The sequence below is a fragment of the Natator depressus genome, chromosome 2 (assembly GCF_965152275.1).
Source record: "Natator depressus isolate rNatDep1 chromosome 2, rNatDep2.hap1, whole genome shotgun sequence".
In the NCBI taxonomy this organism is placed as follows: Eukaryota; Metazoa; Chordata; order Testudines; family Cheloniidae; genus Natator; species Natator depressus.
The window spans coordinates 64,617,970-64,630,320 of record NC_134235.1 but is presented as its reverse complement, the minus strand read 5'-3'; the positions used below and the strand labels follow the sequence as shown (position 1 = coordinate 64,630,320).

The 12,351-nt window shown below is 41.0% G+C and overlaps 1 protein-coding gene across 4 annotated transcripts in view; it reads right to left on the bottom strand.

The window, feature by feature from the left end:
• TOX (thymocyte selection associated high mobility group box) overlaps positions 1–12,351 on the bottom strand; it is a 273,829-nt gene that overhangs the window by 28,213 nt on the left and 233,265 nt on the right. For all 4 annotated transcript variants that reach the window (XM_074943078.1, XM_074943074.1, XM_074943077.1 and 1 more), the window contains one exon: positions 2,124–2,204. In XM_074943078.1, the coding sequence (XP_074799179.1) occupies positions 2,124–2,204 (81 nt within the window). The remainder of the gene's footprint in view (positions 1–2,123; positions 2,205–12,351) is intronic.

The following is a 12,351-nucleotide window of genomic DNA, read 5'->3' as shown; positions in this document are numbered from 1 at the left end:
TGTCCAATTATAAGACCTTGCTTTCAGTTGCTTATTACTTGGCTAAACTTAAATCTTGTGGGTTGACATTTTACAAGCCAGGTGTTTGCCTCAGCTGATTTTTGGGGGGCAAATTTCAGCTGTTTTCAGGCTCCTACATGTGACTTGACTGAGCAGTTATCATCCCCACAGAACAGTGAAGCATGCTTCCTCTGGAGGTGAAGCCAGACTTCTGGCATTTCCTAACTTTTGCGTGCTTGCCTTTGCAACCGTAATAACATTGTTTTAATGTAGTTTTTGTATGTGTAATAATAGAATAGATTTTAACACCGAGAGTTTATATTCTGTTTCAAATAGATGGAATTCACATGGCGAATCTTAATATATCACCTATCCAGTTTGTAATTACATGCTTATTTAAAGTCCCATCACACCTAAATGCTTAAAGTTAAGCAGATGCTTAAGTCCCACTAAGGCCAATGGGACACAAGCACATAATTAAGTGCTTTCTTGACTAGGGATGGGCTTAAACATCTGTCCAAGTGCTTTCCTACACTGAATTAGAGCCTCAGATACCAATATTTCTTTAATTGAATTTTCTCTAAATGAACCTTCCTCAAAGAATGCTATGCAGCTATTTTTGCCCTGAAAAAAAATCAGAGTAAAATTCTCAGTTTTACACATATTATCTTATAAAAATAAAACAGTTTAGTGTTTCCTATAAACAGTGTATGATGGGCACAGTAACGATACCTAATTCATTATTACAAGTGAAAAGCTGACTTCGTAATTTACATTAAAATGAGTGTGTTGGTCTTATTTTACCACTCAGTAAAATCTTACAAATAAATTGACAGTAATGTTCAGTGGAACGCTGGGCAGTTCCACTGGCTTGAAAGAGTCTATTCTAAACATAGAGACTATCTCTGGAATTGTACACTCATCAAGTGTAGAAGAGGAATGACAGGCATTTGTACATGCTTTTTATAAATATCCTGGCATATATGATGCTAGATTTCAAGTATATAAGACAACACAGGAAAGCTATGAATAAGGTTACACTCATGTCTCAGAGTTTGTCTACCAACACAAACTACATGAGGTTTGATCTCACAGGGGTCATATACTGAAACACCTGAAGAAGTGGTAAGATCATGTGGAAAGCTGCATGAAAGACACTCGGGTCTTTCATGCAGCTTTCCACATGATCTTACCACTTCCATCCATTCTATCCATTAAATCTTTGTTTTGAAATGTCCCTAACAAGATGGTAAATATGTCGTGAAAGTAACAAAAAGTGCTGCTCAGTCACATCTGTATAAGCTTCAAGCATTGCCATCGTCACTCCTAACCTTTACTCACAAACCACTGGACAGTCACGTGCATCTAAACGTGACCTCATCAACACTTTGGATTCTGTGAAATAGACACCAAAATGAACATCAACAATACGATTCTGCAAATTGCCCCTTTGATGTTTCAGGTCTGCATGTTGCAGTAATCTTACCTTTGTCTGTGGGTTTTAAAACAGTGGTTTATATTATATCAGTTGTGAAATCCTGGGCATTATGAATGGCTCTATAAATCAATATCAAAAGTTGCTGTTAACTGTGTACAGTGGGTCCTGTGACATCCTGTTCCAAAGCGAGTGATTCATACTATGTCCTATACTGTGTTTGTCTACTTCATCTGAGGCATGCACAAAGAAAGTTCAGCTTACCATGGGAATGTTTGCATTGTGATACTGAGCATGATCATTGCTGTACAGTGCCTGCATTAAAAATGAGGCATTTTATGTGTGATATCACGGTTTCCTCCTATATTCAGAAAAGAGTATGACTGGTAATTGCGCAGTGCTGTGGCCCCTGCTGGCAAATGTGATCCTTTTACTGATGACCACTGGGTCTCTCATTTGCTCCACTGTGATTATAATCCCGCCTGCAGACGTTCTATGAGTAGGAATGGATAGGCTGCGGTATGCCTATGTTGAGAGATAACTTTGTATTGAGCGCTAGAGCAGAGCATGGATATGATAGGTATAAGGTGGCAATGAGCAACAATATTTACACTAGATACCATGGTGCTGAGCACCATACAAATGCTGAAAATGGTTTACAATCTATCACAATATATATATGTGTTACCTTGGATACAAGGCTTGCTCTGTATGCAGCTAACTGCTTCAAATATTCCTTCTTAGCAGCTTCAGTTTTCTTTTTGTATACCTACAAAAGAACAAAGATCATTAGTAAATGAATCTGTGTCTATATGCAATTCCAATTCATTTCATTGCGATTTCATCTGTTTCATGGATCTTCAGAACATGCTTCTAATTAAACAACCATTCCTATTTCTCCAGGTTTTTTTAGGAGAGAAAGAGAAAGTAAAACACCAAGCATTTTAAAAAATATTGCTCACAGTAAAAGAGCTCCTTTGCCTACAGAGTGATCCTGATATGTTTGACTGAACTGAGGACATTTCTATTGGCATGATAGCTTCAGTTGTCAAAGGGATGTTAAATTCAGAGTATAGTTCCAAACTGGACCAGTGGGGGTGCTCTTCATTGTGTCTCCCATCTGGCAGACCAGCTGAATTTCTCTGGAAAATAAGAGAGTGGGTGCGTCCAGGACTGCTGAGTTGGGAAGAAAAAAGGAAGAAATGAGATGCAGAGGACAGGGAGGGCTTGGGGAGATATCAGTGTCCTTCAGCATGACTGGGAGACTTTTTTCCATTATTAGGTAAACTGTTGGACAGTCAGAGAAGCCCAGTCCAAAGGAGGTCAGAGGCAAATCAAAGTTCTGGCAAGCTCTGTGCAGAAACGAGAAGCTAAGGAGCCATGAAAAGAAGTTAGTGTAAATCACTGTTCCAATCTTGACCTGCAAAGTTCTGCTGAGTTCTTCAAGAGAGGGTACCTTTCCTTGTATATTCCTCTCAATCCACTGTTCTGCCTACAGTGTAACTAACACAATAGCTTAAAGAGTTAAAAGATCCAGTTCAAATTTCCCCAGACTTCAGAACTGAAGGTTATTTGCAGGGATTGGCAGGACACCCAAACAAAATGATAACTGGAGCATTAAAAATATAGATAGATACTTGGAAAGCTAGCACCTGTACAGGGGGTACACAACCCTCCCAGCTGTGGAGGCAAGCTCCATAGAGGCTAATTTCTTGCCAATGTACATGCTGACAACCTAAAAGAGCCTTGCACTGTTGCTAAACCGGCACCCAGTCTCTGATTAGCTGGACTATGCACTCGAAGTGCAGCGGATGGCAAAAGCAACTTAAAACAAATTTGAGATGTCCTCATAAATTCTGCAGGTGAGTAGTACACACACCCACACATTTCCTTTACAGTAAGGTAAACTTTATGAAATTTTAAATTGATCTCTTTTGATCCTCTTATTCTACAGTAAAGCCAGAGTATTCTCATAATGGAGAACACATGGAAGCTGCAAACTGTACATACACCGGACAATACAATTCCAAAATACAAAAACAGAGCAACAGTACTGGGCTGGAAGGATCTGGTGCTACATCATTTATAGAAAGAATATTCTTGTGAAATATCTTTTATTTCAGTGAAGCTTTGCTTTCAGAGAAAGAACAATCCTCTGATCTAGGTTGGGAAAACTCAGAGGTTGCCTAAAGGATTAAAGATTTTGGGAAGCATAAAATCATGATGGAAAAAGAGGAGTCCTAGGATACCAAAATTGTAAATATCTACACAGAGAGGAAAAAAGATTGTTTTTAGCTGTGCAACTGTGTGTGTGCATTCTTGTAATTTCTTCAGATTAGGATAAATATATGGTATATGCTGAGCTCATATTGTTTTTCAAAGAACTGGGAACAAGTTGCTTTTTAAATTGTGATTGTTTGCAGTTATAGGGCAAATGTATTGTTTTTTTCAGAAAACAAAATGAGAATTAGTTGACAATCTGTTCCCAGGTGCTAAAATGAATTAGCATGACCTACAGAACAAAGATGAATTCAAATTATATTGTACATTTGAATACAGCTGCATCATTTTGCTATCCAGATTTTAAAACCACAACTGAGCACAATAACATCACATACATAGAGTCAAGATCTTTAAAAGATCATGTAGGTTTTTTTCCTGATATTGTAGTCCTGCTTCAGCTGATCAGAAGTCTTATTTTGCATTACATGAGTATCAAAATTTTATGCAGTGTAGTTGTAGCCATGTTGGTCCCAGGATATTAGAAAGACAAGATGGGTGAGCAAATATCTTTTTTGGACTAACTGCTGTCCATACAGAGTCAACTTCTGAGCCATACAGAGCTCTTCTCCTTTCCCAGATCGGAAGAAGAGCTTGAAAGCTTCTGTCTCTCACCAACAGAAGTTGGTCCAATAAAAGATATTACTTCACCCACCTTGTTTCTCTAATATCAAAATTTTAAGCAGGCCTACTGTGCATTTATAGTCAAAGCATATGGAAAAGGTTCTCAAAGAGCTGGATTTCCTCCTTTCCCTTTCCAAATTGTGGTATACAACAAAGCAATCTCATTTTATAGCATAAACCTAACAAGAGTTCTGGCTTGTACCCAAACATCACTACTGCATATGCACTTAATTATATAGTCTTCATTTAATTATTTCCCACCTATCCAGCCATAGTATTCAGCATTAACCATATACATCATTTTTCATACCTACTTTTCTTAGGCATTCTCTCAAACTGGTAATTGCAGTATAAATCCCAATTAGCACTATTTTTTTAAACTGACCCTGATATAGGATGTCACTATGAGTATTATGGCACACAACCCTTTTAATGTTATTCAGAGGCAGATTTACATGGTTGGGTTTCTCACTCTGTTTTTTTGTATCTTTCTCAATGTTTTTTGGGGGAAATCCCATTCCAGCTGATTTGCATGTAGTGCAGTTCTATGGTGCAATGAGTATTTGTTATGGGTCTTGGGCATGATGGCTTGGGCTCTTATTATTATTATTTTTTTTAATTATTTAAAAAAAATTAATTAAATCCTAATATTTAGGCTATTTGTTAGTGGGTGGGTGATCCTGACAGGAGAAACTGCACCAGTATTTCCCCTGAGTGTTCCCACCAAGGGCACCCGTTCTCAAGCTTCTCACTCGCCAGCTGTTGCCTTTCTTTGGGTGGAGACCCACTTCTCATTCCCTTCTGACCAGGGTATTTCCAGGCACAGTTCCCTGCCTTCATTGTATTAGCCTCTGCAAAAGACAGTCTGTCTGACCAGGCTGGCTTGCTTTCCCTTCAGAGATGGCTAACAGTGTGAGTGCCCATAGTTATACTTACCGCACAGCTCTTTTTATGCAAGCCAATTTTGTTCTTAAAGTAAAAGCAGAAGAGAGAAAACATATTAAAAACAATAAAAGAACCTACACGCATGCTAATAAGCTTACCAGAGATCACCCTGACCCTAACGTGGGCTTTGGCAGTCCTACAACACCTCACCCAAGGAAACCTCGTTGTGACTTCACGTTCATCCCAGCTTCAGCTCGGAACAAGCACACAGTCTTATGGGCTCAGTAGGCCCAGTTCTTCCAATCCTCCCACAGATGCCCTTGTCCATTTGGTGGATCAGCAAGAAGGCCCTGAGTCTGTTTAAAACCAGGCTATTTATCCAAAAGTCCTTTCTTTGTCTGTTGGTCCCTGGATAATCCAGTTTGAATTTGTATATGTGAGCCTTGCCAGGGAGATGGCTTTAAAGGCTGATAACCAGAGGAATTAGAGCAGCAACCCCCTCCTACTAGAGAAGTTACATACAATAACACAAACACAATTATATTTTTAATACAATGGATCCCAAATGTATTAATCCTAATTCAATACTGTTTAACTTAATTCAAAAGTTTATCTTAATTTCATAAGGTTTGTCCAGCATATTGCGGGATATTGTCAGTCTATCCCACTGACATTGGCTGTTGAAATATTGATTGCTGATAGCTGCAACACAAGTAGGGTTGGGGTGGACAGGTAGACTGGGAGTTGGCTGGTATCATCAGTAATGATAAGATTTAGTGTGTAGGACATTTTTCCAGTTGAGAATGTACGCATCCGATGAAGTGAGCTGTGGCTCACGAAAGCTTATGCTCAAATAAATTTGTTAGTCTCTAAGGTGCCACAAGTACTCCTGTTCTTTTTACGGATACAGACTAACACGGCTGCTACTCTGAAACCTGTCATAGATGACACTGGTAGCTGGTGCCCAGGTAGTCCTGGGTTTTGGCCTGGGCTCGTACATGGAATTTAAGCAGATGGGGAGACTAGGTGGGTGGCACTAGCAGTTTTAGTGGTATGTGCAACAGGTATAAGCAAGCCAAGTGCCCTTCCCATTCTGTTTCAGTCGCTGCCAGAACTTCTAGCCCTCAAGCTTAAATACATCTTTGTAATACACTGAGTAGACTTGATGCCTCACAGACATTTTAAAGAGGCAAAAGGCTCATGTCATCACTGAATTGTACCCATGACAATGGTTTAAACTGTTTTGTGCATCACAGTTAAGATGGTGAGGAATTCTGAAACACAGAAATACATTAAAATTGTCCTCAGTCTGAGAGGGAGATTTCTGTTCTTTTGTTTAAGAGCAACAAACACTGTAGCTTAGTTATAACCTTATGTTGCCAAGATTTACTTTTACTTTTAACACCTCCAAAACCACTGATGAGGCTTATGTTCGCCTCTGAAACGAGTAAACACTGGTAAACAAGCAGCTTGGACGGCAGCACATTTTTATAGAACCTGGCCATTTCCAACTTGTTTTTTTAATTAATGTGATAATTAAATATAAATTGACTGGGTGAAACCCAGTTGTTCCGACAGCTTCCTATTTCTGCTCCTGGCCTAAGTAGGGCCACTGGGACGATCTGACGCTCTTGGGACTCAGCCAATTGGACCTCAAGAGCAGATCCTCACACTGGGCTGGACCTTTGTGGGTCTCAGGTAAGCAACAGTCAGCAGGCTGCCAGGGGGAGGGTTGGAGTGCAGTGGCTTCCACGAACCCTGCTATCCAAGGTTTGAGAGCCATGGGTCATGACATCACCGCCACCCCCCGCCCCAAGGGGTTGCATTTAAAAATGATGGGACTTCAGACTATGGACTGGGGCCTTGTGGGTCAGAGCTATATCTTTAGGACAAGACGTTGGCCTTCACATTTCTGATTCCAGGGTGGTAGGTCAAGTAAAGTTTAACTGGGAGAAGAATAGGGCCTACTGGAACTGTTGTTGCTTTAGGGTGCTGGACTCACACAGTTACTCCAGGTTCTTGCGATCGGTAAACACTTGGACCAGACGATGGGCCCTTCCAAGTAGTGTCGCCACTCTCGAAGGCAGTCTGAATTGCCAGGAGCTCCTTGTCAAATATCTTGTATTTGCTCAAATACCGCTTAGCAGGAGTAAACTTCCTTGTGAGGTAGGCGATGGGGTGCAGTATTTGTTTGGGTCCGTGCCTTTGGGAGAGGACTGCCCTGATCACTGTACTAGGAGCGTTGGCAGAATTCTGACAGGAGAGTGACCTGCTCTCACCAGGGAATGAGGGCATCATGAAGGGTCAGTCAGGAGATTCCAAGGATCAGGGGAAAATTGCAGTAGCAAGGAAACCTGTAGGGCCCGAGCTGTAGAGGCATCCATAAACTTGTCTACTGCTCTCCAATCAATGAGGGCCTGTTGGAGGGGAATCCATCAGGCCTTCCCCAAGATACATAGATGGATAGGAACCTGCCAATGAAAAGCCCCGGATGGGGCTCTGGGTACATCTCAGTGAGGACTAGGGTGTGGGGAAGTTCTCTTCTTTCAAGGCTGAGGCTCCGTGCCTGGACTGGTTTGTTTCCTCAAGCCCCTTGGTGTTCGTACTGGGCTGGCCAAGATGGCATGGCCAGGTTCACCACAGTAGAAGCACAGGTGGTGCTGATGGTGCCATTCCTTTTCTTCAGATGTGAGGCACTGACAAGCCAGATTGGTTTGCATGGGTTCGGTGGGCAATATACAAAATTCGGAGGTCATGGTACGCAGGTAGGGTGGGCTGCAGGGGACCTCTTTTCTCCTCTCTTCGTTCTAAGAGCTGATTATCTATGTGGATGGTGAGGTCCACAGGGATGTCTAAGCTGGTAAACATCTACATAGGCCAATTTGTCTTTGATTTATTCCCACAAGCCCCACTGGAACTGCTACATCTTCAGTGCTTCGTTCAACTCTGTATCTGTGGTAAGGCGGTGGAAGTGCGTTGCATACGAGGCCACCGTGCCTTGCCCCTGCTGGAGTCCCTCAGCCATTCAAGCTCAGTGTGGATCATTGAACATGGTTGACATTGACTGGAGAAAGAAATCCCAGTGTGACAGCACTGGGCTATAGCCTCCCAGCAATTGGGAGGCCCAGTCTAAAGTGTCTCCTCTCAGCAGGCTGATTACCAAGGTGACCTTGGCCCAGTCAAAAGCATACCTGCACAATGCAGTGTGGACACCAGAGCCCTAGGTTCGAACACAGGTTAGAAAAGTGTTAACATAGGGTTAAAATACAATATAGACACTGAAGCCCAGGGTTCCCTAACATGGGTCAGCAGACTCAAGTCTCACTAGCCCTGGGCTTACATTGCAGTGCAGACGTACCCTGAGTGAGCAAATGAACAGTGCAATCTGTCCAAAGGGGTACCCCAATCCTGCTGGAATATTGGACATTCTTTGGCCTACAAGACTGAGAGCAATTCCTGGTACATTCAGTGTTCTTAGAACCTGTAACAGTTTTATTTATATTTTTTCTGTAATGCTTTTACCCTCAGAATAAATTTATTTTATATTCTAAAGGCTGGTTGGTACCTAGTGTTCACTGTTGAAACCTCTGAAGAAAGGTTAACCACAGAAGCTGAACCCTGATCAGACCTGCTGGGGAAATCACAATGAAATACAGAGGGACTGCAAGCCTGGTCTGGAGAGATAGAGATGTAGGTCTCCACCTAAGAGAGGTGATGGCTAGGCAGGAAGCCTGAAAACTATGACAGACGCATTCCATACATCTAAAAAAAAGAAATAAATGCTCTCTGTGAAAGTCGTAATTCTAGGAGCAATGTCACCATCTCAGAGTTCTTTGAGTGATGGATGAAGTGACGTTACCCATGGAAGTACCTCTTCCAAAGAGTGAGCTTACAATCTCTGGAAAAATACTACTGTGCTGCTCTCCAGAGTTGAATCCAAGCTCCAAATCTCCATCCCCAGGCACAGCTGAATGGGTTCCTTCAGGCTCAGAGAAAGCTGAACGTTTGCCAAAGCGGGAGGCCAGTGTCCAGTTTTAATCCTTTAATTTTGCAGTAGAAGCAGCACCCAGAACTCTGAATTCCACTAAAATGTAGCTGTCATATAAACAATCCACAGAGCTGGTTAATAGATAGTGAAATATGCCACTATTTGACTTTTAATCTAGGTACAAACTGTAACTGAGAGAGGCCGAGGGCTAGCTCTACAGTTCAGCAGTCTCTTACATGACATAGTATGAAAATGACACTGATGATATATTAGAAGCTTGGAGAAAAGAATTCATTCTTTCTGGCATGCAAAGTTAAGGTCACAAGCCAAATTCAGCTCTAGTATTAACCAGGTTCAACTCAATTGATTTCACTGGAGCTGTAGCCACTGACATCAGGGCTCAATTTGACCTCATGAGCTTGCAGTTTATAAGGTGAGAGTTTGGTTTTTTTTAGATCAAATGCAAGTTTTGGATAACACCCGCACCCACAAACACTAAATGTGTGATTTACGTGGTAATTACTTGTACTCAGCTGTACTCTGCAAAACTGGATCTAAACCCAAATGGACTACAATTAGTCTGATTAAGTCTGGCTGAGTACACAAATGATTTAGTGCCTGACTCCATTGGACTTTTAGTCTAGAGAATGGAGGGTGAGGGAAGGATGAGGGGGAAATTGTGATTATTATTTATACTACAGTTGCACGTAGAAGCCTAGGTTCCATTGGGCTGGGCATACTACAAACATGTAACAAGAGACAATCCCGGCCCCACAGGTACATGTAGGATGTATTTAGTAGTAGTGTCTCTTGTATGCACCGCTTGGACATTTGAAATTCACTCCTGTGGAGGGCTACCCTCTCCACCACTTTAGCACTCTAGTGAGGCTGCAGAAAAGAAAAGGTTGGGCTGGAAGGGAGGCCAGGAGATCCATGAATATATTGACTAAGTGGCCTTATAGAGGGTGTGCAGCAGTTACTATTCTGATGTATGTGGCTTGGGGGGGAATTCAGTCTTCCCAGTCCCAGGCTGGAAATCGTGTTTACCTTGGCAGCTTTGTGCGGGAGGGATGGGTTTGATCTGCAAGAAATTTTGTGAAAAAATGAACTGCAACGTTGAGGTCTGATACTGCCCCCTTCTGAAGTTAGTAACAAAACTATGCACCTCAATGCGAGCAAGATTTGTCCCTTGCAGAAACTGTTAGACTGCTTAATCACGTGTAGCATTTTGATACCTTAATAACATACATGTATATATTTTATTGACCTACTTGTGTTCCAGTTCATTAAGCCCAGCTGTTCTCAGAGGAAGAGAAAAAGAGCAGAAAGCAATGGGAAGAGGGATCCAACCGACTAAAACAAACTGGAATAGTTGTTTTAAATGCCTCATGTGTTTATCTAGCACTTTCAAGGGAAAAAGCGGTTTTATTACAGAAATTTGCCAGTAAAACATGGGTTTCACTAACAGAAAAGGGGTAAAACCAATGATAAAAGCCTCCTTGCTGTTATAAATAGGGAGGAAGGAGGAAGCAGTTTAAGCTCTACTGATAGCAAATGGAGGAAAACACTCCCTCTTTCTTATCAGCCATTCAAGTCTCAACAGTGAAGTAGTTTTTCTTGTGGCTGTTTCTGAATATATTTTGTTTTCTAATTCACAGTGGCAGAATATACAAACAGATTTGTCTCTACTTCCTATTCTCGTTTACACAATAAAGTAAACAAAAAGATTAAAACCCTCAATAATTGTATGCTACCCATAAATCGGAGGATATATTTCAATAATTTTGTGGTCTTCTTCAAAGTGTTTCATATTTATCCTTTGGAGATTGTTTTATAAATGCATTGCTAGTTTAAAAAGTAAAGGCTGCTAAAAGGGAATTTTAGTGTGTGACCTCAAAGCAGGGGAGAAAAAAACAACTCAACTCAGTACTCTCTTTCTCACTGCATGTGGTAGAGGCTTTACTTCATAAGCAACTAATAATGAATAAACTGGGAATAAATGTTTTGAAAATGTAACTGCGTATTCTCACTTGAAAATATGCACTCAATTTATACTATTTCAACAACTATATAAGTCCCTGCAGAAAAATATCTTGTACGCTCTAAAATGCTAGAGGCAGATCCTTGGCTGGTGCAAACTGTCACAGCTTCATTAAAGTCAGTGGAGCCTGGCAATTTACCTTACCTGAGGATCTACCCTGCAACTTTAAAGACACAAAGGGGTTTAGGTGTCCAATTCCAATTGAAAGTCAATGGGAGTTGGGTTTCTAACTCCCCTTTGTGCCTTTGAAAAATCCCCCCCACCCACAGGTTGCATATATTACATATATATGATCAGATTATGTCTTGCCCTGAACCAAGAACACAAGGGGCAGAAAGAGTGTAAGATATGCAGGGGGTGAGCATATATGCTCACGGAGAGGTGGTGTTCTGAAGCTGGCCAAATTTGAAAAAGAGCAACATCTTTCTCTCTAAAAGGGTGTGGTGTGTGGGAATTTCAAATGGCACAGTACCTCCCAGAATTCCTCCTTGGGAGATGCAGGGAGTTCTCCTTTTAACTGCTCTCCCAATGCAGAGCTGTGCCTTCAAGGCACATTTGAGCCTGGAGTAACTTGTGAAATCAGCACAGAGCCTGGCTGCATCAAAGTGAACTTAATGTAAAAATATTCAGCAGGCACCATTTTATCTTTGTAAAATGCCAGTATTTTAAAGGTTAAATATTGGACACTACTTTTAAAGACAGTTCAGAATTACCAGATTCCCCCCTGAATTAGCTAGTTTTCTACTTTTTTATTACACATTTAAAAAGCTGTGATCCAAAGAGAAACTTTTAAAAAATTGCTGAGATTTTTTTTTACACACCCATATATATATATATATATATATACACACATACACACACATATATATATATATATACACCAGAATCATTCTGGGTTATTTTTAGTGGCCAAGATAGAAACTCTTGAAAGCTTGAGGTTTATAATGAACATGCTAACAGCATCACAAATGTTGACACTAATACAGAGGGACTTCAATTTACTTAAGTATTGGTAACATACAATCCAAGTTCCATCAGATGATAAAGAATAAATTGCTGCATTTATCTAGTGGGTGTTTGAGCACCAATGAGGAGTAA